This window comes from Pipistrellus kuhlii, unplaced genomic scaffold (assembly GCF_014108245.1).
Source record: "Pipistrellus kuhlii isolate mPipKuh1 unplaced genomic scaffold, mPipKuh1.p scaffold_m20_p_17, whole genome shotgun sequence".
NCBI lineage: Eukaryota > Metazoa > Chordata > Mammalia > Chiroptera > Vespertilionidae > Pipistrellus > Pipistrellus kuhlii.
The window spans coordinates 15,612,217-15,640,046 of record NW_023425482.1 but is presented as its reverse complement, the minus strand read 5'-3'; the positions used below and the strand labels follow the sequence as shown (position 1 = coordinate 15,640,046).

The window sequence follows — 27,830 nt, the reverse complement described above, 5'->3', positions numbered from 1 at the left end:
TGCGCGAGGCTGGGAGCGCACCGGCGGCCGCCCTTCCCCCACCTCCAGCCGCGCGTGGGTGACAGGGCCCTGGGTCTCCACGCATCTTCGCCGCCCCGCGCTGTGACCGGGCCTGTCACGGAGCCACGAGTGGACACCGGCCCCTCTAGGTATGAGGGAGTCTGACCGGCAGCTCCGTGGGGTCGTGGGGACCGAGAGGACGGAGATGAGGCGTCGGCTCGTACCCCCGCGGGCGGGCTGGGAACTCAAACTTCGGCCACGCGCTGGAGGCGGTGACCCCTGGGGCGGCGTCGGGGGCCGCCCGGCGCGCGCTCCTCGGCGCGGGGTGGGCAGGGCTCGCCGCCGCCGCCGCCGCCGCCGGGCCGGACGTGTGGGGGCAGGGACGGTGGAGGGGGAGGGTGGCCGCGAGGCTGGCCTTCCTTCCTCCCCTTTGTCCGGAGAGGCGCCTCGGGCCGCGGCGTGGGTCCCGCGGGCGGGCGGGCGGGAGTCCGGAAGTCCGGCGGGACGCCCGTGGCCAGGCCGGCGGGTGCGCGCGAGGCCGGGGGCGGGGCCGGACACACCTGGCGGCGCTCACGTGCCACGTGCCGCGTCCCGGGCCTCGCGGCGGTGGGAGAATTGAAAGCGCCTGCGAGGTGCCTGGTGCACTGGGCGAGCCGCCGGAGGAGAGCGCGGCCGCTTTGCAGGAGCCTCTGCAGCTAGGAGTTCACCCCGCCCTCACCCCTGCCCCGGGGCTTCACTAGCATCTGGGGCTCCACCGAAGGAATGTCCGCTCAGAGGGGGAAGTGGTTTGCGCTGCTCCCACGGCCAGCTGGTGCTGCTGTGGGTGGCAAATCCCTTCCTTTGCCTCTGGACACTGCTCGCTGGTAGGTTTTTGCCTTGCAGGCGCTCTCAACGTCTCTCCAGTTGAATTTGCTGCTCTTGCCTTTTATGGCACCCAAAGCCTTCACTACTTTTGGGGCTATACATAAGTTTTCTGATGATTCCCAGTGGTCCTTTAGAACACTGTGGGTTGTTGTTGTTGTTTTTTAATTGGTGGTACACTTATTGTGATCCCGGTAATGGTTATGGTACATTAAATTAGGGGAATGTGCACCTTGATGATGTTGGGTCTTACTGTTGACCTTCCCCATTTGTTCAAGTCCTCTTTTATTTTTACCCCACCCTCTTGGAGTATTTTAAATTTTTTAATAAATAATTGCGTTTTTCTTATTACGTAGTTATTTCAACGCTATTGCAGATGGAATTTTTTGATTATTTTATCTTTTTCTCTTGTATTTGCTATTTCCCATTTTTTTTAAAGTTTGTGCATTTGAGATTTGTCCCTTTTTGTCCTCCATTAGCAGAGCCCTATCTCCCTATTTTTCTGTTTTATCCACGTAAGAAACATTCAAACCTGTAGATAATTTTTGTGAGTTTATTTAAGCCAAACTGTCGATAATTGCCAGGAAGCAAAAATCTCTACAGATTGAGAAAATGCTCCAGAGAATGGCAGTTTTGCATCTTATTTTATACTGGGTTTGGATAAAAAGTAAAATGATAAACATCTTTTAAAAAGGGTACAGGATAGTTAACAGTAAACAGTGAACAGAATAACAATAACAGTGAAAGGATTCTTGGTCTCAGCCTTGGTGCATTGGTTGTGCCCTGACAGGTCTGGGTAAAGGGAGGTATAAAAAAGAAAAAAAGCCCTAGCTGGTTTGGCTCAGCGGATAGAGCATCAGTCTGTGGACTGAGGGGTTCCCAGGTTCGATTCAGGTCAAGGGCACATGCCCAGGTTGCGGGCTGGATCCCCAGTAGGGGGCGTGCAGGAGGCAGCCGATCAATGATTCTCTCTGATCATTGATATTTCTGTCTCTCCCCTCTCCCTTCCTCTCGGAAATCAATAAAAATATATTAAAAGAAAAAGGAAGGTTACCTTAACATTCCAAAGGTATGTTATGGTAGATGCTAAAAGACAATAGACAGGTTTAATTAAGGTAAAGATTGACTTTTGTCAGGGAAGATTCTAGAGAACATGACTACCATTTATTTATTTATTTATTTATTTATTTATGAAAAATATTTTATTGATTTTCCACAGAGAGGAAGGAAGAGGGATAGAGAGCTAGAAATGTCAATGAGAGAGAAACATCAACCAGCTGCCTCCCTACCAGGGATGTGCCCACAACCAACGTACATGCCCTTGGCAGGAATCGAACCCTGGACCTCTCGGTCCACAGACCGACGCTCTACTGAGCCAAACCGGCTCCGGCATAGAAACTCCTTTTAGTTAAAAAAAATATATATTTAAAATATATTTTTATTGATTTCGGAGAGTAAGGGAGAGGGAGAGAGAGGGAACATCAATGATGGGATAGAATCACTGATTGGCGGCCTATTGCACGTGGCCGCGCCCCCCCCCCCCCCCCCCCCCCCGCCACTGGGGATGGGTGCCCTTGAAGGGAGTCGAACTCGGGACCCTTGTCCTCAGACTAAGGCTCTATCGAATGAACCCAGCTGGTTTGGGCAGTAATATTTTTAAATAACCAACTTTGGTTTCATTGAATTTCCCCATTTTTCTGTTTTCAGTGTCATTGATTTCTGCTCTTTATTATTTCCTTCCCTATGCTTGCTTTGGGTTAAGTTTGCCTTTTTTTTTCTTTTTCTTTTTCTTAAGGTGGAAGCTGAGGTCACTGAAACTTTTTTTTTTATAGAAATAGTTTAATGCTATAACTGTCCCTCTGAATACTGCTGTAGCTACATCTCAAATTTTTATATATTCCTTTCTCTGCGTGTTTTTTTAAACATCCCTTATGATTGTCTTTTTCACTTAGAAGTCTGTTTAATTTCTAAGCATTTGGGGATTTTCCAAATCTCTTTCTATTAATGATTTCTACTTTAATTCTGTTTTTAAAAAATATATACTCTCAAATTTCAATTCTTTAAAACTTGTTGAGGTTGGCCCTAGCTGGGTAGCTCAGTTGGTTAGAGCATCATCCTCATATATGCCAAAATTGGGGGTATGATTTCCAGCCAGGGCACATATAAAAGTTAAGCAATGAATGCATAAATAAATGGAACAACAAATTGATGTCTCTGTCTCTCTCTCTCTCTCTCCCTCCTCTCCTCCTATTTCCCCCACCCCCTAAAAATCAATTGTTAAATTAATTTTTAAAAACTTTGAGGTTTATTTTATGGTCAAGAATATGATTTATTTTGGTGACAGTTTCATATGTACTTTAATGACTATTGTACTGTGAATGGAGTCTTCTAGAAATAATACTGAATGGGTTAGGGTAGTTGATACTGTGGTTCAGTTCTGTATCCTTAGTGGTTTTCTATCTGTTCTGTCACTGAGGAATAAGTATTGACTATTCTATCTATAATTATGGATTTATCAATTTTTCCTTTTTGTAATCATTTCTTCTTGTGTTTTGAAGTTCTTTAGTTAGGTACATATACTTTTAGGATTATTCTGTATTAGTGGTGATTTGCCACATTTATTATTATTTGCCCCTCATAATATTCCTTCTGAAATTTATTCTGTCTGGTATTTGTGTAATCATTACAGCTTTTTTTCTTTGTGTCTGCAAAGTATATCTTTTTTTATCCTTTTACTTTTTAAAAATATATATATATTTTATTGATTTTTTTTTTTTATAGAGAGGAAGGGAGAGGGATAGAAAGTTAGAAACATTGATGAGAGAGCAACGTCGATCAGCTGCCTCCTGCACACCTCCCACTGGGTGTGTGCCCGCAACCAAAGTACATGCCCTTGGCCGGAATCGAACCTGGGACCCTTGAGTCCACAGACCGACACTCTGTCCATTGAGCCAAACCAGTTTCGACGATCCTTTTACTTTTGACCTAGTTATGTTTTTATATTTAAAACAGTCTGCTTATATACAGCACATAATTTGGCATCGCTTTTTTAAATTAAATCTTTATTCAGATTATTACAGTTGTTCCTCCTTTTTCCCCCCATAGCTCCCCTCCACCAAGGTCCCCCCCCCCCCCCGCAGCCCTTATTCTCTCCCCCTACTATCCTCATCCATAGGTTTATGATTTTTTAAAAATATATTTAATTGATTTTTTTGCAGAGAGGAAGGAAGAGGGATAGAGCGTTAGAAACATCGCTGAGAGAGAAACATCCATCAGTTGCATCCTGCTTACCTCCTACTGGAGATGTGCCTGCAACCAAACTATATGCCCTTGACCATAATTGAACCTGGGACCTTTCAGTCTGCAGGCCAACGCTCTATCCACTGAGCCAAACCAATTAGGGCATAGGTTTATGATTTTTGTCCAGTCTCTTCCCACAACCCCTACCCCCTTTTTCCCTAACCCCCAGGATTGTCAGTCCACTCCCTTTTTATGCCCCTGATTATTCACCAGATTATTCTGTTCATCAGATTTTTTATTCACTTGATTTTTAGATGCACTTGTTGATAGATATGTATTTATTGTTCATAATTTTTATCTTTACCTTTTCTTCTTTTTCCTCTTCTTAAAGAATACCTTTTAGCATTTCATATAATACTGGTTTGGTGTTGATGAACTCCTTTAGCTTTTTTCTTATCTGTGAAGCTCTTTATCTGACCTTCAATTCTGAATGATAACTTTGCTGGATAGAGTAATCTTAGTTGTAGGTTCTTGCTATTCATCACTTTGAATATTTCTTGCCACTCCCGTCTGGCCTGTGTAGTTTCTGTTGAGAAATCAGCTGACAATTATATGGATACTCCCTTGTAGGTAACTTTTTCTCTTACTGCTTTTAATATTCTCTCTTTGTCTTTTGCTCTTGGCATTTTAATTATGATGTGTCTTGGTGTGGTCCTCTTTGGATTCCTTTTGTTTGGGGTTCTGTGCGCTTCCTGGACTTATAAGTCTATTTATTTCACCAGGTGGGGGAAGTTTTCAGTCATTATTTCTTCAAATAGGTTTTCAGTATCTTGCTCTCTTTCTTCTTCTGACACCCCCATAATTCTGATGTTGGTTCGCTTGAAGTTGTCCCAGAGGCTCCTTACACTATCTTCATATTTTTGGATTCTATTTCTTTTTGCTTTTTTGGTTGGGTGTTTTTTGCTTCTTTGTATTTTAAATCTTTGACTTGATTCTTGTGATCCTCTAGTCTGCTGTTGGATCTTTGTATATTATTGTTTATTTCAGTCAGTGTATGCTTAATTTCTGGTTGGTCCTTTTTCATATCCTTGAGGGTCTCACTAAATTTATTGGTCTTTTCTAGAAAATTCTTGAAAAACCTTATAACCTTGGTTTTGAACTCTATATCTAGTCATTTGCTTTCCTCCATTTCTGTCATTTGTGACCTGTTTCTTTGTCTCTGCATTTTGATAGAGTGGCTTTGTGTGCTAGGTGTCCTATAGGGCCCAGTGGCTCAGCCTCCCCAATTACATGAGGTGGACATTCTTGGTGCACCCCTTTGTGGATTGTGTGCACAGTCTTGTTGTAGTTAAGCCTTGATTGTTGTTGGTATCACTGGGAGGAATTGACCTCCATGCCAATTGGCTGTGAGGATCAGCTGTGTCTATGATGGGAGAACTTCTGTGCTGGAGACACCCTTATGAGGTAAGACTTGCTTCAGTGGGGCTTTGGTGCTCACTGAGTCTACCTCCTGAGTGTGTCCCTTATGGATCTGAGAAGTTGTATCTAGATGATCCTACTCTGACCCCTGGGTACACTGGCTCTCAGATCTCCAATGAGGTGCTAATTTAGCCTCTGCCTGAGGGCATGCAACAGGAGCTATGGAGAGATCTGCAGATTCCTCTTCTTTGTTTGGGTTTTGGAGATGCCCAGATGAGGCCCAGTTGTGAAGCAATGCAAGCTGCTGTGGGGCCTTGGACCTTCTTTTGGATGTTCTGGGTCTCACTGACTCAGCTGCAGTTTGTTAGGTTATTTTAGATTTCAAAGGATCAGGCCAGTAGTTGGCAAACTCATTAGTTAATAGATCCAAATATCAACAATATGATTGAAATTTGAGAGCCATATTTTTGAAACTTAAACTATATTGGTTGCTACATTGTTATTAACTTAATTAGGTACTCCTAAACTGGCCTTTGCTAAAAACTCAAGGGGCCAAAGAGCTGCATGTGGCTTGCGAGCTGCAGTTTGCCGACCACTGGATCAAGCCATCCATATGCAAAAGCCTCTGTGCACAGCTGGGATGAGTCAGAGTCTCAGGGTGGAGCAAATAGCAATGGCTTCCCGTCAGCCTTGCCCTAAGAAGCCCGCAGGTCTCAGTGTCCCTCGGTAATCAATGCAAGCACCTCTGAGAGAAAGTCGCCCTTGTGTTCCGGCCAGATGCCCGACAGTCCAGTTTCTCCCCATATGAGTCTGGGTCCCCAAAGTCTCTCCCAGAACTGGAGTTCAGAGCAGTCAGGAGCTTGTGTCTCCCTCTCGATTGAAAAAGCCAGCCGCGTACTCAGACGGTAGCCCGCTCTGCCCACGCGCCTCTGTACCTCTGCACTTTACTTCCGCACCTTCTCTGAGTCTCATTGTGCTTTTCTCTTCCCTTCTAGTTGTAGAATTTCCACTCAGCCAGCCTTCCTGTGGTTCTGGGTGATGTCCGTTTTGTCTTTCAATTGTAGTTTTGAAGTGGTTGTGCAAGGCAGCGAATTCAGGTGTTTACCTATGCCGCCATCTTGGTTTCTCCTGGCATTGTTTTTTTTATTGATAACCTTTGTCATTTAATTGGTGTGTTTATACCAGTTTAATCCAGTTGTTGCTGGATTAAAATCAGCCATCTTGTCCCATCTGATCTTTGTTCTTATTTTCCTCTTTTTCTGACTGCTTTTGGATTTTGTGACTACTTTTTATGATTTCATTTTTTTCTCGCCATCTGCTTATCATTTATACTGCTTTAAAATTTTGTTTCTGTTGTAATCACAGTGGACCTTAAATAATATTATGTGTGTAATGTAAGATCCTTAAAATAGTATATTCCCAATTTCATTACTTCACTCTTTGTGCTATTGTTTATCTTTATTTTTAACCATTGATGAGATCTTTATTTCCTTGTGTAGATCCAGGTTTTTGTCTGGTATCATATTCCTTCTATCTGAAGAACTTATTTAAATAAAATATATCTTATAGTACAGATCTATTGTAATGAATTCTGTTTTTGCTTATTTAAAAAGGATTTTATATCTTTTTTATTTTGAAAGGTATATTTGCTAGGTATAGAATTCTGGTTGATAGATTTTTAAAAAAGCACATTAAAGATGTCAGTGCATTGTCTTCTGACTTGTATATTTTCTGATTAAAATGGCTGTGATTATTTCTTTCTCTGTATATAGTATGCTTATTTTCCCTCTGGCTGCTTTCATGACTTCCTCTTTGATTTTGGTTTTTAGTGGTCTGACTATGATGTATCCTTGTGTGTTTTTGCTTTTTTGTGTGTTTTTCTTTTATTTTTTTCGGTCTTTATTTTTTATTTATTTATTTATTTATTTATTTATTTTTTTACAGAGAGGAAGGGAGAGGAATAGAGAGTTAGAAACATTGATGAGAGAGAAACAGCCATCACCTGCCTCCTGTACACCCCCTACTGGGAATGTGCCTGCAACCAAGGTACATGCCCTTGACCAGAATCAAACCTGGGACCCTTCATTCTGCAGGCCGATGCTCTATCCCACATGTGTCAAACACAAGGCCCGCGGGCCAAATCCGTCCCGCCAGGCCTTGCAATGTGGCCCGCACCGCGCTGTCATCACTGCACTCCGCTGCGTTTCCATCACAATGACAGTTTATGACTGTTCAGTAAACCATTCGGCCCGCGATTTAGGCTGGATTTTAGATTTTGGCCCCTTCTCTGATTGAGTTCGACACCCCTACTCTATCCACTGAGCCAAACCGGTTTTGGCACCCATTAAAGCCTTTAATGTATGATTTATATTTGTTTTAAATTCCATGTCTATATTTATTAGTTGAGGTTTCTGTTGATTACTTTTTTCTTTTTTTTTTTTTAAATATATTTTATTAATTTTGTACAGAGAGGAAGGGAGAGAGATAGAGAGTTAGAAACATCGATGAGAGAGAGTCATCAATCAGCTGCCTCTTGCACACCCCCTACTGGGGATATGCCCGCAACCAAGGTACATGCCCTTGACCGGAATCGAATCCGGGACCCCTCAGTCCCCAAGCCGACGCTCTATCCATTGAGCCAAACCAGTCCCGGCTGATTACTTTTTTTTCTTGATAGTGGATGTTTTTACTCATGCCTTTACAGGTGTGTCATAATGTGTGATTGAAGGTGGATGCTGCCAGTACGATCCTTTCTGCCCCCTTTTGGCTTTTATATATATTTATATTGATTTCAGAGAGTAAGCGGGGAGGGAGGAGGGGGGGAAGAGAGAGAGAGAGAGAAACATGAATGATGAGAGAGAGTCATTAATTGGCTGCCTCCAGGAATCTAACCTAGATTTCCTGGTTCATAAGTAGACATTCAACCACTGAGCCACACCAGCCAGGCCTTTCTTCCCCTTTTTGAAGAGGCAAAGTGACTATCCCAGGAGGTGGTGTTTCCCCAGGTGATGTGCAGGGATTTCTTGGAGTTCTGAAGCAGGTCATAGCTTTAATAACAATACCTTCCTTTTTGCTTTATTCCAGGTCTGCCTTATATCTGTGCCTTTACCTAAAAGCTACCGAAAATGAACAAATCCCAGGTGAGTTATTTATTCCCAATTTTGTTTTTTTTTAGTACATTTGAGGAAGTTTATTAGGATTCAGAATATGAATCAGAGAAGTATAGATAAGTGAAATGCAAGGAAAACAGAGTAAATATAATACCAGCAGCTGAAAAGCAAACCAAGTTTATTAAATGCCTTACATTGGTTATGAATACCATTTTCTTGGTTGTTTAGCATTAAGGTCTGAAGAAATTTTATAAACCTTCCTTAGATGGTGTTTTAGACAGCATCTGCAGAAACAACCCAAATTAAAAGGGTTATTAATTTGTCTACAGTTGTTTTATATACCATTCTTCAGTACAAATGTAGAATTTTATTATGTGTATTTTATTCTTCTAATCAAATTAGCATGATGCAGAAAACTCAGTAAATATTTGGGTGTGTATTTAAATTCTCATCTAACCTCCACAAGTTTCATTGTTATTATTTTCTTGAGTAGCTTTCCAGAGTTTATTTGCGCATATGTACCAGGTACAAAAATAGATTATTATAAGGTACATTATTAATCATACTGTTCTATTTATATGTTTTGTTTTTAATTAGTAGACTTTATTTTTTGGAGCAGTTTTGGGTTTACAGAAAATTTGAGTGGAAAAGTACCGAGAGTTCCCTTATATTCCTTCTACACACAGTTTCTCCTAATATCTACATTAATGTGGGATACCTGTTACAACTGATGAGTCAATATTGACACTTCAACTAATGTACGTAGATTACATTGAGATTCACTCTTGGTATTGTATATTCTGTGGGTTTCGACTAACATATAACGGCGTGTATCTTCCATTTTAATATAGAGAATAGTTTCACAGCCCTAAAAATCCCATGTGCTCTATTTATTTATCCTCACTCCTCTCTGAGCCCCTGGCAGACTCTGCTCTTTTTTTTTGGACAGCAGTTATTCTCTTTTACAGGTGGAAACTGAGGCAGAGAGTGGGTAAATGTTTACCCAAGATTGCAAAGAAGTAGGAAGCGTGGAATCTTAACACTTTGCAGTTACAGGGGCCTTTTTCAAACCCAGTTTCTCTTTTGATTCCTTCCAACATCCTTGTGGGGGGAGAATTACCTTGTAAAGCTGAGGAAACCAGGTTCTGAGATACGCTACTTGCCCAGGCCTACAGCATGCCGGTGGGTAGTCCTGGGCCTTCCCAAGGCAAGGCTTACCCGTCACCCCACGGGCCCCGTATCTTGTAGCTGACTTCTTATTCTGCTCCTTGGCGATGGAGTCATTGAGCTTCCTCTCAAATTGCCAGGGGAGAATCCACACACCATTCACCATCTCCACCAAGACAAATATCCGGCCCACACTGGGGGTTTGCACATCTACACGCAGCTGGCATTGCATGACTTTCCCACCACTCTTTTTACTGTCTTTGTTGTTGAGCTTTTCCAGAATGTCATATATTATAGTTGGAATCATACAGAATGTAGTCTTTTCAGATTGGTTTCTTATGCTTAGAACAGGCATTTACGATTCTCCTGTGTCTTTTCATGGCTTAATAGATCATTTCTTTTTAGCACTGTATAATACTTGGTTTTATGACTGTACCACCATTTATTTATCCATTCACCTATTGAAGGGGCATCTTGGTTACTTCCAAGTTTTGGTAATTGTGAATAGTTTCATATAAGCATTATGTGCAAGGTTTTGCATAGACATAAAATACTAAGCATAATTTCTAGATTGTATGTCGAGTATGTTTTGTTTTGTAAGAAATAGCTAAACTGTCTTCCAAAGTGGCCGTATCATTTTGTATTCCCACCATCAGTGAGTGAGAATTCTTATTGATCTACATCCTTGCCAGCATTTGGTGTTGTCAGTGTTGTAGATTTTGGTTATTGTGTAGCAGTGTCTTGTTATAATTTGCAAGTCCCTGATGACATGATATGGAGCATATTTTCATGTACTTATTTTCCATCTGTATATCTTTTTGAGTCAGGTGTCTGTTATGACTTTGGCCCCCCTCTTTTTAAAGATATAGCTGTTTTTTGTTTTGCGTGTGTGTGTGTGTGTGTGTGTGTGTGTGTGTGTGTTGTTTGTTTTAATCCTCACCCGAGGCTATTTTCCATTGATTTTTTTAGAGAGTGGAAGAGAGAGGGAAAGACAGAACTATCCATGTGAGAGAAACACATGGATTGGTTGCCTCCTGCACAAGTCCCATCCCGGGCCCTGGCCAGAGAGGAGCCTGCAACTAAGATATGTGCCCTTGACCAGAATCAAACCCAGGACCTTTTGGTCCCCAGGTTCACACTCTATCCACTGAGCCAAACTGGCTAGGGCAGTGGTCAGCAGACTCATTAGTCAACAGAGCCAAATATCAACAGTACACTGATTGAAATTTTTTTCTTTCTTTTTTTTTTTAAATATATTTTATTGATTTTTTACAGAGAGGGAGGGAGAGTGATAGCTACAAACATCGATGAGAGAGAAACATTGACCAGCTGCCTCCTGCACAGCCCCCACCGGGGATGTGCCCACAACCAGTGTACATGCCCTTGACCGGAATCGAACCTGGGACCCTTCAGTCCGCAGACTGACGCTCTGTCCATTGAGCCACACCGGTTTTGGCTGAAATTTTTTTTGAGAGCCAAATTTTTTAAACTTCTTCTAACGCCGCTTCTTCAGAATAGACTCGCCCATGCCATGGTATTTTTGTGGAAGAGGCTACAGTGCGAACTGAGGCTAGCACCATAATGTGAGATGAGGCCAGATGCTGGACTTGTGGTGACTTAATGGAAGTATAATATATTCCAGACCAAGTCTGGCTGCCACTATGCCAGGCTTGGGCCACTTAGGGGAGTTACAATGCAAGTTGAGATGGTCACCATTTGTGCTGGACTTGGAGGCACTTATCAAGAGCTATAAGGTATACCAAGGCTGCCTACTAATCATTTGGTTTTGTGAACTTTTGAGAGACTTTGGGAAAATTCACAGCATGAGCCAAGGCAAGCCACTTACGGAGATGAACCACTGGAAGAGGCTTGGGCCGAGGGCTGGGCTCTTAGTGAATCACGGGGGCAGGGTGAGCAGTGTGACCAGGCTAGTGGAAGCACAGATTAGATGTCTGCCTGCATCTGGCCACTGGGTGGGAGGAGAATTCCACAAAGGAACAATGGCTGGGGCCTGCCAGCACTTTCAGCCCCAAAAGACTTGCCTTGACCCCTGTCCCTCAGTGTAGTTCCTTCCCTCACCTCCCTGGCTCTTGCGTGCTGCTGCCCCTGCACTGAAACTTGTAGTGAGCTGGTGGGCAAGTGAGTCTTTGTATGGCCCTTTAACACGTTAAGCACCATGTCAGTCACCGGCGACTGACACTACACTTTCCGTCCAGACCAGTCAGTCACTGGTGTCACCAGCTTATCGGTGAAATTGGATACCTCGGGCTAAACGGAAAGGAAGACAAAACAGGCTTGGCGCTTAACGTATTAAAACCTGCAACGCCTCAGTCTCTAGCAGCCCTTTATCTTTCTGGGATACAGTCCCCACTGGTTTTCACAACCAGATGTTATGGTCACTCTCCTTTCCAGCACTGATGTCCTAGGGCAGTGATCAGCAAACTCATTAGACAACAGAGCCAAATATCAACAGGACAGCCATTTAAACTTCTTTTGAGAGCCAAAAACCGACTTCTGCGCATGGGTCACGAAGTTTCAATTGTACCTGCTTGCCCGCACGTGGTATTTTGTGGAAGAGCCACACTCAAGGGGCAAAGAGCCGCATGTTGCTCGCGAGCCGCAGTTTGCTGACCACTGTTCTAGGGGGAATCTCAGCAGCCTAAATTCCACAGGGGAATCGTGGGTGTGGGGCCTGTTTCAAGTCTCTGCCCCTTTTACCAGTCTCCACATTGCTGTTTCTGTATGTCCTTAGTTACAGGAATTCTGTTCGTTGAGTGTTCAGGTGGTTCTCAATGATGGTTCTATAATGTAGTTGTAATATATGTATATATATGTATATGTATACATACATGTATATGTACATTTATTTATTAAGGTATTATATGTGTACATATCTTACCATTGCCCCCCCCACTCCCATACATGCCCTCCCTCCCCAGAGTTTTTGTCCATTGGTTTTGCTTATATGCATGCATACAAGTCCTTCGGTTGATCTCTTATCTCCCCCAGATCTCCCTATCCTCCCCGCTGTAATTTGACAGTCTGTTTGTTGCTTTACTGTCTCTGTATCTATCTTTTTGTTCATCAGTTTATAATGTTCTTTATTATCCATAAATAAGTGAGGTCATATGGTGTTTCTCTTTCATTGACTGGCTTATTTCACTCAGCATGATGTTCTCCAATTCCATCCAGGTTGCTGCAAATGACAAGAATTCCTTCTTTTTTTATGGCAGCATAGTATTCTTTTGTGTAGATGTACCATAGTTTTTTTTTTATCTAATCATCTGCTGATGGGCATCTAGGCTGTTTCTGTAGTTGTAATTTTGATGTGGTTGGAGGAGGAGGTGATCACAGGGTGTATCTACACTGCCATTATGACAGGATGTCCCATTGTCCAATATCTATTTTTATGATATTTTCTCTAATTGAATCCTCACAGTAGGTAGCTATCTTTTTCTTTTTCTTTTTGTAAATATGTTTTTATCGATTTCAGAGAGAAGAAGGGAGAGAAAGAGATAGAAATATCAATGATGAGAGAGAATCATCTATCAGCTGCCTCCTGCATGCCCCAACTGGCGATTTAGCCCACAACCCGGGCATGTGCCCTGACCAGAAATTGAACCAGGACCTCCTGGTTGGTAGAATATCTTCACCCTGGCCTCCCTTCAAAACTGAGTTTTTGCCAATTAACTGCCTCTAGATGGGTGGTAGCTATTATTTATATATTTTTGATAATCATTCCCTTAAAGATTTTACCATTTGTATGTGCATCTCTAACCAATATAAACCCTAATAAATCAGTTTTTTTTGTTTTGTTTTTTTATCCTTACCTGAGGATATGTTTTTTATTTTTAGTTAATCATCACTTAATATTTTTTCCATTGATTTTAATTTTAATTTTTAATTTATTAATCCTCATTCTAGGATATATTTTTCTCTTGATTTTTTTTTTTAGGGAGTGTGAAAGAGGAAATTTTTTTTTTTTAATGTATCTTTATTGATTTTAGAGAGGAAGGGAGAAGGGAGAGAGAGAGAGAAATATCGATGAGAGAATCATTAATTGCCTGCCTCCTGCATGTCCCCTACTGGGGTTCAAGTCTGCAACCCGGACACGTGCCCTTGACTAGAATCAAACCGGGACCCTTTGTTCTGCAGGCCAACACTCTATCCACTGAGCCAAATCGGCTAGAGCTCCATTAATATTTAGAGAGAGTAAGAGGGAGGAAGGGAAGCCAGGGTGTAGATATGTTTTTTTTTTATTTTTACAGAGAAAGATGTCAGTTTGAGAAATAAACATCGATAGATTGCCTCCCATAAACTCCCCATATGGGATGGAAACCATAACCTAGGTATGTCCCCTGACCAGGAATGTAAAAGGATGATGTACATTTGGTGTACAGGATGATGCTCCGATCAACTGAACTGGCAAAAACTCAGTTTTGAAAAACTATAGCTGGAATTTATATTGCTATGTTTTACCTAATTTTCTGTCTGATTGGTGGAGGTTTTTGTTGTTTTTTCAAGTTACTTTAGCGAATGTCAGCTAAAGAGCACTCATGCATTTCTGGTGGTAGTATAAAATGATGGTCTTACTGGGGAGCAAGCAGTGTAGCAAAACTTATCAAGCAAGCACAAATCTAGTTGTGTCTAGAAATTTTGCTGGTATTGGATAAAAGCTTCTAGGAGAAGAGCTGAATAGTCTTTGGATTTAGAAAAATTTCTATTGGAGAAGTCATTGTCATTGGCAAGGTTGTGAGAAACAGGAAAACATAAGATTGAGCCATCTGGCAGGGTCATAGTGTGGATCAGGTCTGGCAGGATTATAATTAGAGTGGGATGCTCTTTATTCTCTGACTAGAGGCCCCGTGCATGAATTCATGCACCAGTGTGGTCCCTTAACCTGGCCTGCGGGATTGGGTCGAAACTGGTTTTCTGACATCCCCCCGAGGGGTCCCCGATTGTGAGAGGGCACAAGCCAGGCCAAGGGACCCCATCAGTGCACAATTGGGGCCAGAGAGGGGCCTCAGGAGGGCTCCAGGGTATGTCCGGCCCATTTCACTCAGTTCCAATTGGCTGGACCCCAGCAGCAAGCTAATCGATGAAAGCATCTGCCACCTGTTGGTCAGTGCATGTCATAGCGACTGGTTGACTGTCTGCCTCCTGGTGGTCATTGCACGTCATAGTGAGCAGTTGAGCGGTCTTAGCATATCATTAGCATTTGATTGGTTGAATGAATGACTGGATACTTAGCATATTAGGCTTTTATTATATAGGACTAGAGGCCCAATGCACGAAATTTGTGCAAGACTAGGCCTTTCTTCCCCTTGCTGCCGGCACCAGCTTCCCTCTGATACCCATGACCTGGGCTTCCCTCTGGCTGCCGGCAGGCACCGGAACCCGGGCTTCTCTCACAGCTCCAGCTTCATCTGGAAAGTCATCCGGAAGGACATCTGGTCTAATTAGCATATTATGCTTTTATAATTATAGATTCTTAGCTCACTAGTTAACTGCCAACTCTCAGGAGTAGATCAGAGTGGAACACTTCTGTGAGATGAAATGAATGTCCTCATTTGATCCAAGGCAGCCTGGTGTGAGGGGGAGAGATAAATGCCATCACCACATGCTCAAGATAAGCCAAGCAATGTACAGATAAGAATTTGGAGTAAGAATCTTGTGTATCAATTCAGACGTATGAGGATATCTATATATATAAAACCCTAATATGCAAATAGACCAAATGTTTGAACCGATTAATATGGTGTGTGCTGACCACCAGGAAAGGGGGAGCATGTGGAACATGGTGGGTGTCGGCCGCAGCAAGATGGTGGAGCAGGTGAGTGGGAGCACGCCAGACAAAATTGGGGTGCCATTCACTGTCATCCAGGTGAGCCTCTGGCAATTACTGAAAAGTATTTGCTCCTGTGTGCTGCTATCCCACCTGGCGCTCAGACCCCACTGCCAGCACTTGGCACCATCAGCAGGTGCAAGCGGCGGCTGCTGGCCCCAATCACCCCTCAGGGCTTCTCCATTTCCCCCTGCTCCTGAGGGGCAATTGGGGCAGCAGCTGATGTCAATGGCCCTGCTCACACCCACTGCTGGTACGAGCCCCAATCGCTCTGCACCATCCGTGGGTGGGAGCTGTGGTGGCGGGAGTGGAGCTGCAGTGGGAGGGGCCAGGCAGGGGCACGGAAGATGGACAGAGACTTGCCCCTGTGCCCACCACAGCCTCATGGCCCACAGTTCCTTTCAAATTGCATGAATTCGTGCACTGGGCCCTTAGTGTGTTTATAAAGCTTGAATCTTACAAAAAAAAAAAATAATAACTTGGGCCTTAACTGGTTTGGCTCAGTGGGTAGAGCGTCAGCTGCGGACTGAAGGTTCCTGGGTTTGATTCCAGTCAGGGGCACATGCCCAAGTTGCAGGCTCAATCCCTCAGTGGAGGGCGTGCCGTAGGCTTCCGATCAGTGATTCTCTCTCATCATTGATGTTTCTATCTCCCTTCCTCTCTAAAATAAATAAAAATATTATAAAAAATACAAAAAGAATTTGGGCCAGGTTCACTCAGGCATTCTGCCTCAGGTTGAAAAGGTTAATCAGTGGTTGTAGGCATCATTTTGATGACAGCCTTCAAAATTTCTTCTTTTGAATCACACTATTCCAGTTTGTATAAGCAGTTTGGTATCAGTAGAATCACCACCGTCCTGCAATCGCTTTCAAACCCCTCTTAGGAATTTCCTTCAGCTCCTTCCCACGTCATTGTCTTTTTGGATTACTATTGTTTTATTGGAGTCCATTGTTAATTAGCTTCTTGAGAAAGGATTCGTGAGAAATACATTTTGATACTTTGTATTTCTGAAAATGTCTTTGTTCAGTTCTGATACTTGATTGATAGATAATAAGGGGATTTGTCCATTCCTTGCTTTAGTTTAGCTTAGTTCTGTCAGTTTTAGCTTATGTAATTTGAGCTATGTTATTGAGTACATACACATTTATTATGTGCACATTTATGTATGTTCTATTGTCCTGATGATTTATCCTTCTATCATTTTGGAATGTCATTATTTCTGGTTATAATCCTTGTTTGATACAAATATAGCCTACCTACTTTTTTTGGTGTTTTTATGGTTTATGTTTTTCGTTTTCCAGTCTTATTTAAACCTATGTGTGTTATTATGCTTTTCCTCTAAGCATATAATTGAATCCTTTTATTTAAATTAAACTTGACAATTTTATTATTTCCTTTATAATTAAATTATAGGCACTGTTGGATTTGTGTCATCTTGCTATATTTGTTTTTTTTTACATTTTGTTTGCACAGTTTTAATTTTAATATATTTTTATTGATTTCAGAGAGGAGGGGAGAGAGAGAGAAACATCAATGAGAGAGAATTATTGGTCGGCTGTCTCCCACAAGCTCCACACTGGGGATCAAGCCCGCATTCCGGGCATGTGCCCTGACCAGAAATTGAATTGTGACCTCCTGGTTCATAGGTCGACGCTCAACCACTGAGCTACGCCAGCTGTAGTGTACGTGCATTTTTAGTATATGTGCTGCCGAAGCAAGCACGTGTACGTGTATTTTTAAAAAAATGTTTTTATTGGTTTGGGAGAGGGAGAGAGAAACATGATTAGCTGCCTTCTGCACGTCCCCTATTGGAGATCAAGCCTGCAACCCCTGGCATATGCCCTCACTGGGAATCGAACCATTGACCTCTTGGTGCCTAGGACGATGCTCAATCCTGAGCTACCCTGGCCAAATTTGTTGGGGTGACATTGGTACACAAAACTAAAGTTCACAATTCTTGTCTTTTGTTGTCCAGCTTGCTATTCAGTCTACACAACTTATTTCAGTTACTGTATTTTCCAGTTTTAGAATTATCTATTTGATCATTTGCCTTTTAATTTTGTTGGTTTTCTTTGCTGTTCAAAAGCTTTTTTATTTAACGTAGTCACACTTTATTTTGCTTTTCAGCCATTTTTATGGCTTCGTTATGGTGGGGAGATCTTTATGCCTGATGTTATGTCTTATAACGAAGTTAATCTTTTGCCTTTAAATATTCCAACGTGTGTGTGTGGGTAGGTTTTGCCACATCAACAGGCAATTCTCAGACACCAGTATGAGAATTCAGCTCATTTCTGACACTGTCTACTTGGAATCAGATTCCACAGGTTAAGGTGTTCAGTCCTACCCAACTTCAGTTGCCAATTGAAAGCTTCTAACCAGCTGACTACAGTTTGGAGGCTCCATCAGTCACCGCCCCCCCCAGCTCAGGAGGCTAACTGCAAGTCTGATATGTTAGCTGTGCTTCTGACTGGCTGTGCGTCAGAGTGCCCAGACTTCCTGCTTGGGTTCAGTTACTCTTCTCGAGTAGCTCACAGAACTCAGAAACATTTTACTTAGAACACAGGTTTATTGTAAAGGACAGAACTCAGGAACAGCCAGGTGGCAGGGGCATAGGGCAGGGTTTGAGGACAGGGCACAGAGCTTTGATGCCCTCTCTCCAGGGGTGCCACTCTCGCAGCTCCTCCAAGTGTTCACCAGCCCAGCTCTTTGGATCTGTCTGCTTGGGTACTTTCTCCTCCAGTACATCGTCGTAATTGATTACATCATTGACTGCTGACCATCCATCTCTTCTCCGCAGAGGTCCTGGGACTGAACTTTCCAACCCTCTAATTCCAAGATTGGGTCTCCTGGTCACCAGCCCCCACATCTTTGGGTGTTTTCCAAAGGTCACCTCCTGAACAGAACAGAAATATTAGTCACTCTCCACACTTAGGAAATTCCAGAGGTTTGGGGAGCTGTGAACAAAAATCATATATATATGAGAAATATAATTTTTCATCTGAATAACCGAGTATATATTTCTTATAAATCATAATACAGTCTGCCCCTGATCTTCAAACACATCCTGGTATAGTAAAACAGTCATAGAGGTCAAATGCACATTGTTTAAATCTCATTCAGTTAGTAATAATTGTCCGGTCCACCCTCATATTGTAAGAGGAGTCTCCCAGGCCAAATTCACTCAGGGTTGTAGGCTTCTGTTCCAGCTTCTCAGGTTCCAAAAGCTGTATTTGGCTTCACCCCTTCAGGTGCTGGGAGTGAGTTTTTGTCTTGCCCTGGCCAGTGTCCTCAGTGGTTAGAGTATTGGCCCTCGCACCAAAGGGTCATGCACTTGCTCCCTTCCCTGGGTTGGGGCACGTGTAGAGGCATCCAGTTTATGTGTCTTTCTCAACATTGATGTTTCTCTCTGTCCCTCCCGCCCTATTACTTTCTCTGAAAAGCAATGGGAAAATCCTCTGGTAAGGATTAACAAAGAAAAAAAAATTTTTTTTAATCTTCTCTTATAGGTTCTTGTGGTTGGTGTAGGGCCGGACTAAGAATATAGCAAGGGTGGAAAGGGGTTTGAGAGAGTTTATAGAAGAGCAGTAGAGTGAGTCCAGAGCGGAAGTAAGAATGTGACATGGGCTTGAGGGAGTTTAGAGAGACTGGAGAGGAAGTTAGAATGGAGATGGAGTGGAGAGGGGGATGAGAGAGTTAGAGAGGAACAGTACAGCCAGTCTAGAGAGGGATGTGACCCACGACTAGACAGGATTGATAGAGGAGTAGAGAGAGGAATGATAAAGACAGAATATAGGGAGATTGAACGTGAAAGGGAATAGTTAGAACACATGTGTCAAACACAAGGCCCGCGGGCCAAATCCGTCCCGCCAGGCCTTGCAATGTGGCCCGCACCGCGCTGTCATCACTGCACTCCGCTGTGTTTCCATCACAATGACAGTTTATGACTGTTCAGTAAACCATTCGGCCCGCGATTTAGGCTGGATTTTAGATTTTGGCCCCTTCTCTGATTGAGTTCGACACCCCTAAGAACATGGAGATTGGATTGAGAGAGAGAAGCATAGGGATATAGGAAAGATGAGATGAAAGTGACTGTGTAGAGACTAGAGACAGGCACAAGAGAGGAAGGAAGGACTACAAAGAGGTCGGAGAGACGAGAAAGAGCAGTAGGAAAGACTAGAGCGAGAGAACGGAAGGAGAGACTAGAGAGCAGGAGAGACTAGAGCTAGAGAACGGAAGGAGAGTTTAGAGAGGTGAGGCTAGAGCGAGAGTGGATGGAGAGTCTAGAGCGAGAGAGCGGAAGGAGAGTCTAGAGCGAGAGAGCGGAAGGAGAGTCTAGTGGGCAGGAGAGACTAGAGCGAGAGAGGGGAAGGGGAGTCTAGAGAGAGAGCAGGAGAGTCTAGAGAGAGAGAGAGAGCAGAAGGAGAGTCTGGAGTGAGAGAGTGGATGGAGAGACTAGAGCGAGAGAGTGGATGGAGAGTCTAGAGCGAGAGCACAAGAACGAGAGAGCGGAAGGTGAGTCTAGAGCGAGAGAGTGCAAGGAGAGTCTAGAGAGCAGGAGAGAATAGAGCGAGAGAGCGATGGAGAGTAGAGTGAGAGAGTGGAAGGAGAGATTAGAGCGAGAGAGCAAATGGAGATTTTAGAACGAGAGCAGAGGAGAGTCTAGTGGCAGTAGAGACTAGAGCGAGAGAGCCGTAGGTGAGTCTAGAGCAAGAGAGCGGAAGGAGAGTCTAGCAGGTAGGGGAGACTAGAGAGAGCGGAAGGACAGTCTAGAGAGCGGATGGAGAGTTTAGAGCGAGAGAGCTGATGGAGATTCTAGAACGAGAGAGCGGAAAGAGAGTCTAGAAAGCAGGAGAGACTAGATCAAGAGAGCGCAAGGAGAGTCTTGAGCGAGAGAGCTCAAGGAGAGTTTAGAGAGCAGGAGAGAATAGAGCGAGAGAGCCGAAGGAGAGTCTAGAGCGAGAGACGGGAACGAGAGTCTAGAGAGCGGATGGAGAGTCTAGAGCGAGTGAGCAGAAGGAGAGTCTAGTGGGTAGGAGAGATTAGAGCGAGAGCGCGCAAGGAGAGTCTAGAGAGGAGAGACTAGAACGAGAGAGCGGAAGGTGAGCCTAGAGCGAGAGCGCGGAAGGAGAGATTAGAGCGAGATAGCAGATGGAGATTCTAAAACGAGAGATCAGAAGGAGAGTCTAGAGAGCAGGAGAGACTAGAGCAAGAGAGCGATGGAGAGTAGAGCACAGGAAAGACTTGATCGAGAGCGGAAGGAGAGTCTAGAGCTGAGAGCGGAAGAGAGTCTTCAGAACAGGAGAGACTAGAGTGAGAGTGGAAGGAGAAAGTAGAGCGAGAGAGTGGAAGGAGAGTCTAGAGAACGGAAGGAGAGACTAGAGCGAGAGAGTGGAAGGAGAGTCTAGAGAGCTGGAGAGAATAGAGCGAGAGAGCGATGGAGAGACTAGTGCGCAGGAGAGACTTGAGCGAGAGTTGAAGGAGAGTCTCGAGCGAGAGAGCGGAAGGAGAGACTAGAGCGAGAGAGCGATGGAGAGTAGAGCGAGAGGCTGAAGGAGAGTCAAGAGTGAGAGAGTGGAAGGATAGTCTACAGCGAGAGAGCAAAAGGAGAGTCTAGAGTAGGGGTGTCGAACTCAATCAGAGAAGGGGCCAAAATCTAAAATCCAGCCTAAATCGTGGGCCGAATGGTTTACTGAACAGTCATAAACTGTCATTGTGATGGAAACGCAGCGGAGTGCAGTGATGACAGCGCGGTGCGGGCCACATTGCAAGGCCTGGCGGGACGGATTTGGCCCGAGGGCCTTGTGTTTGACACATGTGGTCTAGAGAGAGATGGCGGAAGGAGAGTCTAGAGCACGTATCAAACACAAGGCCCGCAGGCCAAATCCATCCCGCCAGGCCTTGCAATGTGGCCCGCACCGCGCTGTCATCACTGCACTCCGCTGCGTTTCCATCACAATGACAGTTTATGACTGTTCAGTAAACCATTCGGCCCACGATTTAGGCTGGATTTTAGATTTTGGCCCCTTCTCTGATTGAGTTCAACACCCCTAGTCTAGAGTGAGAGACCGGAACGAGAGTCTAGAGAGCGATGGAGAGTAGAGCGAGAGGGCTGAAGGAGAGTCAAGAGAGAGAGTGGAAGGATAGTCTAGAGAGGAGAGACTAGAGCGAGAGTGGAATGAGAGTCTAGATCGAGAGAGCGCAAGGAGAGTCTAGAGAGCGGAAGGTGAGACTAGAGCGAGAGCGCAGAAGGAGAGTCTAGAGCGAGAGCGAAAGGTGAGACTAGAGCCAGAGTGGATGGAGAGTTTAGAGCGAGAGTACGGAAGGAGAGATGTCAGCAAGAGAGCGGATGGAGATTCTAGAACGAGAGAGCAGAGGAGAGTCTAGAGAGCAGGAGAGAATAGAGCGAGAGATCGGATGGAGAGTCTAGAGCAAGAGAGCGATGGAGAGTAGAGCGAGAGGGCTGAAGGAGAGTCAGAGAGAGAGAGTGGAAGGATAGTCTAGAGAGGAGAGACTAGAGCGAAAGCGGAATGAGAGTAGAGCGAGAGAGCGGAAGGAGAGACTAGAGCGAGAGAGCGCAAGGAGAGTCTATAGAGCGGAAGGTGAGACTAGAGCGAGAGTGAAAGGTGAGTCTAGAGCGAGAGAGCGGAAAGTGAGTCTAGAGCGAGAGAACGGAAGGAGAGACTAGAGCGAGAGAGCAGATGGGGAGTCTAGAGCAAGAGATCAGGAGAGTCTAGAGAGCAGGAGAGACTAGAGCGAGAGTGCGGAAGGAGAGTCTAGAGTGAGTGAGCAGAAGGAGAGTCTAGAGAGTGTGCACAAGAAGAGTCTAGAGCTAGAGAGCAGATGGAGAGAGGAGAGCGGAAGGAGAGTCTACACTCGAGTGAGAGACCGGAAAGAGAGTCTAGAGAGCGGATGGAGAGTTTAGAGCGAGAGTGCGGAAGGAGAGTCTATACCGAGAGTGCGGAAGGAGAGTCTATACCGAGAGTGCGGAAGGAGAAAGTAGAGCGACAGAGTGGAAGGAGAGTCTAGAGAGTGCAAGGAGAGTCTATACCGAGAGAGCGGAAGGAAAGAGTAGAGCGAGAGAGCGGAAGGAAAGTCTAGAGCGAGAGAATAGAAGGAGAGTCTAGCGAGCAGGAGAGAGCAGAGCGAGAGTGGAAGGAGAGTCTAGAGCGAGAGCGCAAACTGCGAGTCTAGAGGGAGAGGTCACAGAGACTAGGGTGAGAGCTGAAGCAGAGACTAGAGAAAGCCATCCTAGTTTGTAGAGCAAGGAGTGGAAGAGAGAAAGGCAGGAGCTGCTAGAGAGAAGATAGAGAGGGTGTTTGGTGAGACTAGAGCGAGAGGTGCGTCAGAGAAACGTATGAGAGACTAGAGAGAGCAGAAGGATGGACTAGAGAGAGGACGGAGAGACTGGAGAGAGTGAGGTAGGCGAGGTGAGTCACAGTAAGGGGACAATAAATAGAGAAAGGAGGAGTGGGAGAAGTAGGAAGGAGAGACCAGAGAGGCATCAGAGAGAGGAGAGAGGGACAGACTGCAGGGACAGTAAAGAAGGTGATCTGAGTGGTTGTCAGGGAAGATTGGGAAAAGTTAGGGCAGAGAGGCAGGGTGAGAAAAGCAGGTGGTGATGGAGCTATTGGAGCGAAGAAAGGGGAGTGGGGGAGGTGTGGAGATCTCTGATGGTGGCAGAGGGGAAGTACAGGACACAGAGGAGACTGGACAGAGGGATAGAGGAGAGAGCCTGTGCCCTACAAGGTGGAGAGGAGAGTTGGAGGCATAAAAGAGGGAGGGGAAGAGTAAGCGGCCCAGGAGGCCTTAGAGGAGTGAGGTACTTGCCGGACTCCAGGGCTCTCCCCGGCTGCCCCTCTTGGCTTTTCCTGTGCCGTGGTCCCGATGGTTGCGGGAACCCTGTCCTCCGGATTTCTGTGCCACCGCTGTCACATAATGGGATGGGCACCCTCCAACCCTCTCCCTCCCCTCTGGTCTGATGGTGACCTGCCCCCATCCTCATGTCCAGAAGTCAGCTCATTAGTGTAATGAACCTTATCAGTCTCAATTCGTAGGTTAACCTAGGGGTTTGGGGAGATGTGAGCCAGGAACTGTGGACAAACACCAGATGTTTTTCTTATATTGTAGATCATAGTGTCACAGAAAGTCTAATTTACTGTGGTCTAGTTGGATACAAGGACAGTGCCTGCGTGAGCATCACCCCCACACTGGTGCCACTCTCTGCTGCGTATTGCCGTTTAGAGGCCTGGGGTTTCATTCATCCGAGATGCCTGTGCCAGTGCCAGAGACAGCATGGAGAGGCTAGAGAGGGGAAGGAAAGAACGAATACACACTCAGACCACTGTAAACACAATTCTGACCAACGTCGTGAAGGTGCATGGTTGGTGTGAGTTTCCCTGCGGATGACTCCTACAATGTGTGGTGAGAATAACTGCCTGTGTCCTCCTGCATCACATGAACTCGTCATGGCAGAGCGAATAGCTGTGTGCCGTTTCAGGGGTCAGTGTCATTCACGGACGTGACCGTGGACTTCACCCAGGAGGAGTGGGAGCAGCTGGACCCGGCGCAGAGGATCCTGTACATGGATGTGATGCTGGAGAACTACAGCAACCTGCTGTCCGTGGGTAAGGACAGCTCCCTGCGTCCGCCTTTACCCAGGAGCGGTTATGCGCTTCCTCAGGTACCGAGGAACGAGCTGCTCAGTTACTGAATGGTTTGGCCTCAGGCTTCACACGTCACAGCTGAGCGTGAAGATTAAGTTCTAAAACCCACGCAGTTAGGAGCTGTGACCAAACCAGATGTGGTTTTTGGGGTGGAGCAGCTGGAGCTGTGCTGGCAGTTAGAACTGCAGTTGAGAACTCTCCAGGGAAGCTGTGGAGGGAGAATCAGAAGCCACTAGAAGTAATATCCCAAGGATTATGAGTTGGTACTTTCAAATATTAACACTTTTCCCCCCAAAAAAATCCCTAAACATTTAGAGACTGCTGCCAACAGATGAGTACTGTGCCCCAGCTGTGTGAGTACCGTGTATTTAGCTCAGGCCATTGGCACGGTGGCCTCAGGGAAATAGATTTCAGTCCAGGAGAGACGTCCTGTCTGCACACAGGTGGCGGGGGCATCACATGACCAGTGATGCCCAGAGCAGGTGAAGGTTATGTAAGACCGAGGTGGAGGCGGAGTAGTCTGGTCCTTAATGTCCCTTCAAATAAAAGTAGGGACAAGACTGGTTTGGGGAAGAAGTTAAGCATATTAGAAGGAAAGAGAAAGATATGATATAATAATGAAAATACATTCTGTCTCCAACAGCTTCAATAGAAAGAAAACAATGAAAATACATTCTGTCTCCAACAGCTTCAATAGAAAGAAAACAATGAGCCCTCGCCAGATTGGCTCAGGGGATAGAGCGTCAGCCTGCGGACTGAAGGGTCCCAGGTTCGATTCTGGTCCAGGGCACATACCTCAGTTGCAAGCTCCTGGCCCTGGTTGGGGGTATGTGGGACGCAACCAATCAATACGTCTCTCTCATATCTGTATTCCCTCTGTCTCTCCCTCTTCTTCCCATTCTCCCTAAAAATCAATGGAAAACATCCTCGGGTGAAGATTAAATTAAATTGAATTAAAAAAAAAAACACAATGAAAGCAGCAGTAGAATTGAATCTATTAAGAGATCTTGGGTCCTTGCATCAATTTTCTGTTTCCTACAGAAAATGAGTTTCTGGGCCTTTTCATTCACTTGCAAAGTCTTCCTTTAAAGCAGCTATTTTCAACCTTTTCATCTCATGGCACACATCAGTTAATTTAGAAAATTCTGCAGCACACCTTTGATTCATTCACACCAGACAGCGATTGTGTTGGCTGTTGTCGTTTTTAAATTTGACAATCTAAGGAAAAAGTGGTCAGTGCCCTGACTAGTCAGGTTTGCATGTTTTAACTTCTTGTGGCACATCGGTGCGCTGCAGCACAGCGGCGGGACTCGCTGCTCTTTAATACGATTGTTTCTGTCAAACAGAAATGCCGCCTGTAGGAAGGGAGAAGGCGGGGAGAGAGCCTGGGCGCATATAGACGAGGTGCTGGCCCAGCCACAGGGAAGCAGAGGCAGAGACTCAGGTCTGCCTGTGTCCTCTCCTTTACCGTCTTCCTCTGTGCTAACTGTGCAGCGTCCCTGAGGACAGTCCTTCGCCCCTGCATTGCCAGCCTTCCCACACGGTGTGTTTCCTGTTGCTGCCCCGCGGTTTTATTTCACGTTACCCCTCCGTAGGTCACTGTGCGATCTGGCGATGCTACTTGTGTTCACTGTCAGTTTCTGCTTCCTTTATTGCCGCCACGGGCTCTTTCCCCCGCCCCTTTTTCTTTCAAAGTTTAAGAGCAAGGACAAATTTGCACTGGGGGACGCAATTCTGGAGAACTGGGTCCCGGACTGAAAAGGCAGCCAAGGAGGGCGTGGTGGGACGTTGTGTGACATAGCGGAGGCCTGACGGCGTGTCTCCCTGTGCTCTCTCCCAGAGGTGTGGACGGCCGACGACCGGGCGCAGCGGGAGCTGGGTGACCCCGAGGAGCAGGCGAGGCCGTACATCATCTGCCAGCACCAAACCCCCGTCGAGGAAAGAAGTGATCTCTTTGAAAAACCACTCAGTCTGAGCGCGGACTTTGTTTCTCTAAGACAAGTGCCCTATAAATATGACTTATATGAAAAGACTCTGAAATACAGTTCAGACTTACTGAACGGTAACAGCTATATAAGGAAGCAGGCTGATGAGTATAACGAATTTGGAAAAGCCCTTCTCTATCTAAAGCAAGAGAAAACTCATCCTGAAATGGAATATGCAGAATATAACAAAATTGAGAGAGCTTTCAGCCACAAAGAAGCCATTTTTAAACATCAGAAAATTAGAAATTTGGTACAACCCTTCCTTTGTAATTACTGCGACAAGGCTTTCTCCTTTAAGTCACTCCTCATCAGTCATAAGAGAATACATACGGGAGAAAAACCGTATGAGTGCAATGTCTGTAAGAAGACCTTCTCCCACAAGGCCAACCTCATCAAGCATCAGAGAATCCACACCGGGGAGAAACCCTTCGAATGTCTCGAATGTGGAAAAGCCTTCACCCACCAGTCCAACCTCATCGTACACCAGCGGGCACACATGGAGAAGAAGCCCTATGAGTGCGGCGAGTGTGGCAAGACCTTTGCCCAGAAGTTCGAACTCACGACACACCAGAGAATTCACACCGGGGAGCGACCCTACGAGTGTAATGAATGTGCAAAAACCTTCTTCAAGAAATCAAACCTCATCATACATCAGAAAATTCACACGGGGGAGAAGCGCTACGAGTGCAGCGAGTGTGGGAAATCCTTCATCCAGAACTCGCAGCTCATCATACACATGAGGACGCACACGGGGGAGAAGCCCTACGAGTGTACGGAATGCGGCAAAACGTTCAGCCAGCGGTCAACTCTCAGGCTACACCTGCGGATCCACACGGGGGAGAAGCCATACGAGTGTTCCCAGTGCGGGAAGGCCTTCAGCAGGAAGTCCCGACTCAGCATCCACGTCAGAGTTCACATAGATGGCAAACCCTGACCGGCAGCAGGTCGGACCGTGCAAAACCCTCCCACCCACCGGAGCCCTTCGGTGGGGTAGAAACCTCCTGAGGTCCCGAGGGAGCATGGGAATTCATACCGAGAGACCATCCATCAGCTCCAAAACGCCAAATTAGGGTTCCCTGCAGACAGCGGTACTGAAAGTTAGATATGAGGCCCAACTGAAGAACACAGACCAAGAATATCGCACTGTTAATAGACATGCTTAACTGTGTCACAGTGAGATTTTTAGAACCTTGAATGATTTAAACCTTGAATGAATTTAAGGATGAAATTGTCTGGGAAACAGCAGAAAGGATATACAGACAGTACCTAGGGATAGAGTGGTTGTGTGCGATTATGCCACAAAACCACAAAAGTATGTTTTAGATCTGCCCGTATGAATTTTAACAGTCACTGGGAGTTTGAAATTTTTCTAATAATTAGGACATATCAAACAAGATTTTCCTTACTAAATATCACGTTTTGTTTTGTTTTTACAATTCAGTATGCATTCCAGATGAAATAGGGAACATATTTTAAGAGGCATGTAACACATGTTCTGCTTGCTGGTAAATGGAAGTTGGTGTGGCCATTGTTAATGAGC

The 27,830-nt window shown here is 45.1% G+C and overlaps 1 protein-coding gene across 3 annotated transcripts; it reads left to right on the top strand.

Moving 5' to 3' along the window:
* On the top strand, positions 1 to 27,830 carry ZFP1 (ZFP1 zinc finger protein). 3 transcript variants are annotated; one of them, XM_036440468.2, is made up of 4 exons: positions 1 to 149; positions 8,605 to 8,660; positions 24,140 to 24,266; positions 26,146 to 27,830. In XM_036440468.2, exons 2-4 carry the CDS (start codon positions 8,646 to 8,648, stop codon positions 27,222 to 27,224), a joined length of 1,221 nt encoding a protein of 406 aa, XP_036296361.1. In that variant the 5' UTR covers positions 1 to 149; positions 8,605 to 8,645; the 3' UTR covers positions 27,225 to 27,830. The 3 variants fall into 3 exon arrangements, with proteins under 3 accessions (XP_036296361.1, XP_045438634.1, XP_036296362.1); XM_045582678.1 differs by lacking the exon at positions 1 to 149 and adding an exon at positions 780 to 863; XM_036440469.2 differs by lacking the exon at positions 1 to 149 and having other exon boundaries at positions 24,115 to 24,266.

Excerpts from the sequence above, each read along its gene's own strand:
- ZFP1 (XM_036440468.2), top strand. Across the intron at positions 24,267-26,145 it reads CAGCAACCTGCTGTCCGTGG|AGGTGTGGACGGCCGACGAC; the intron begins GTAAGGACAGCT and ends GCTCTCTCCCAG.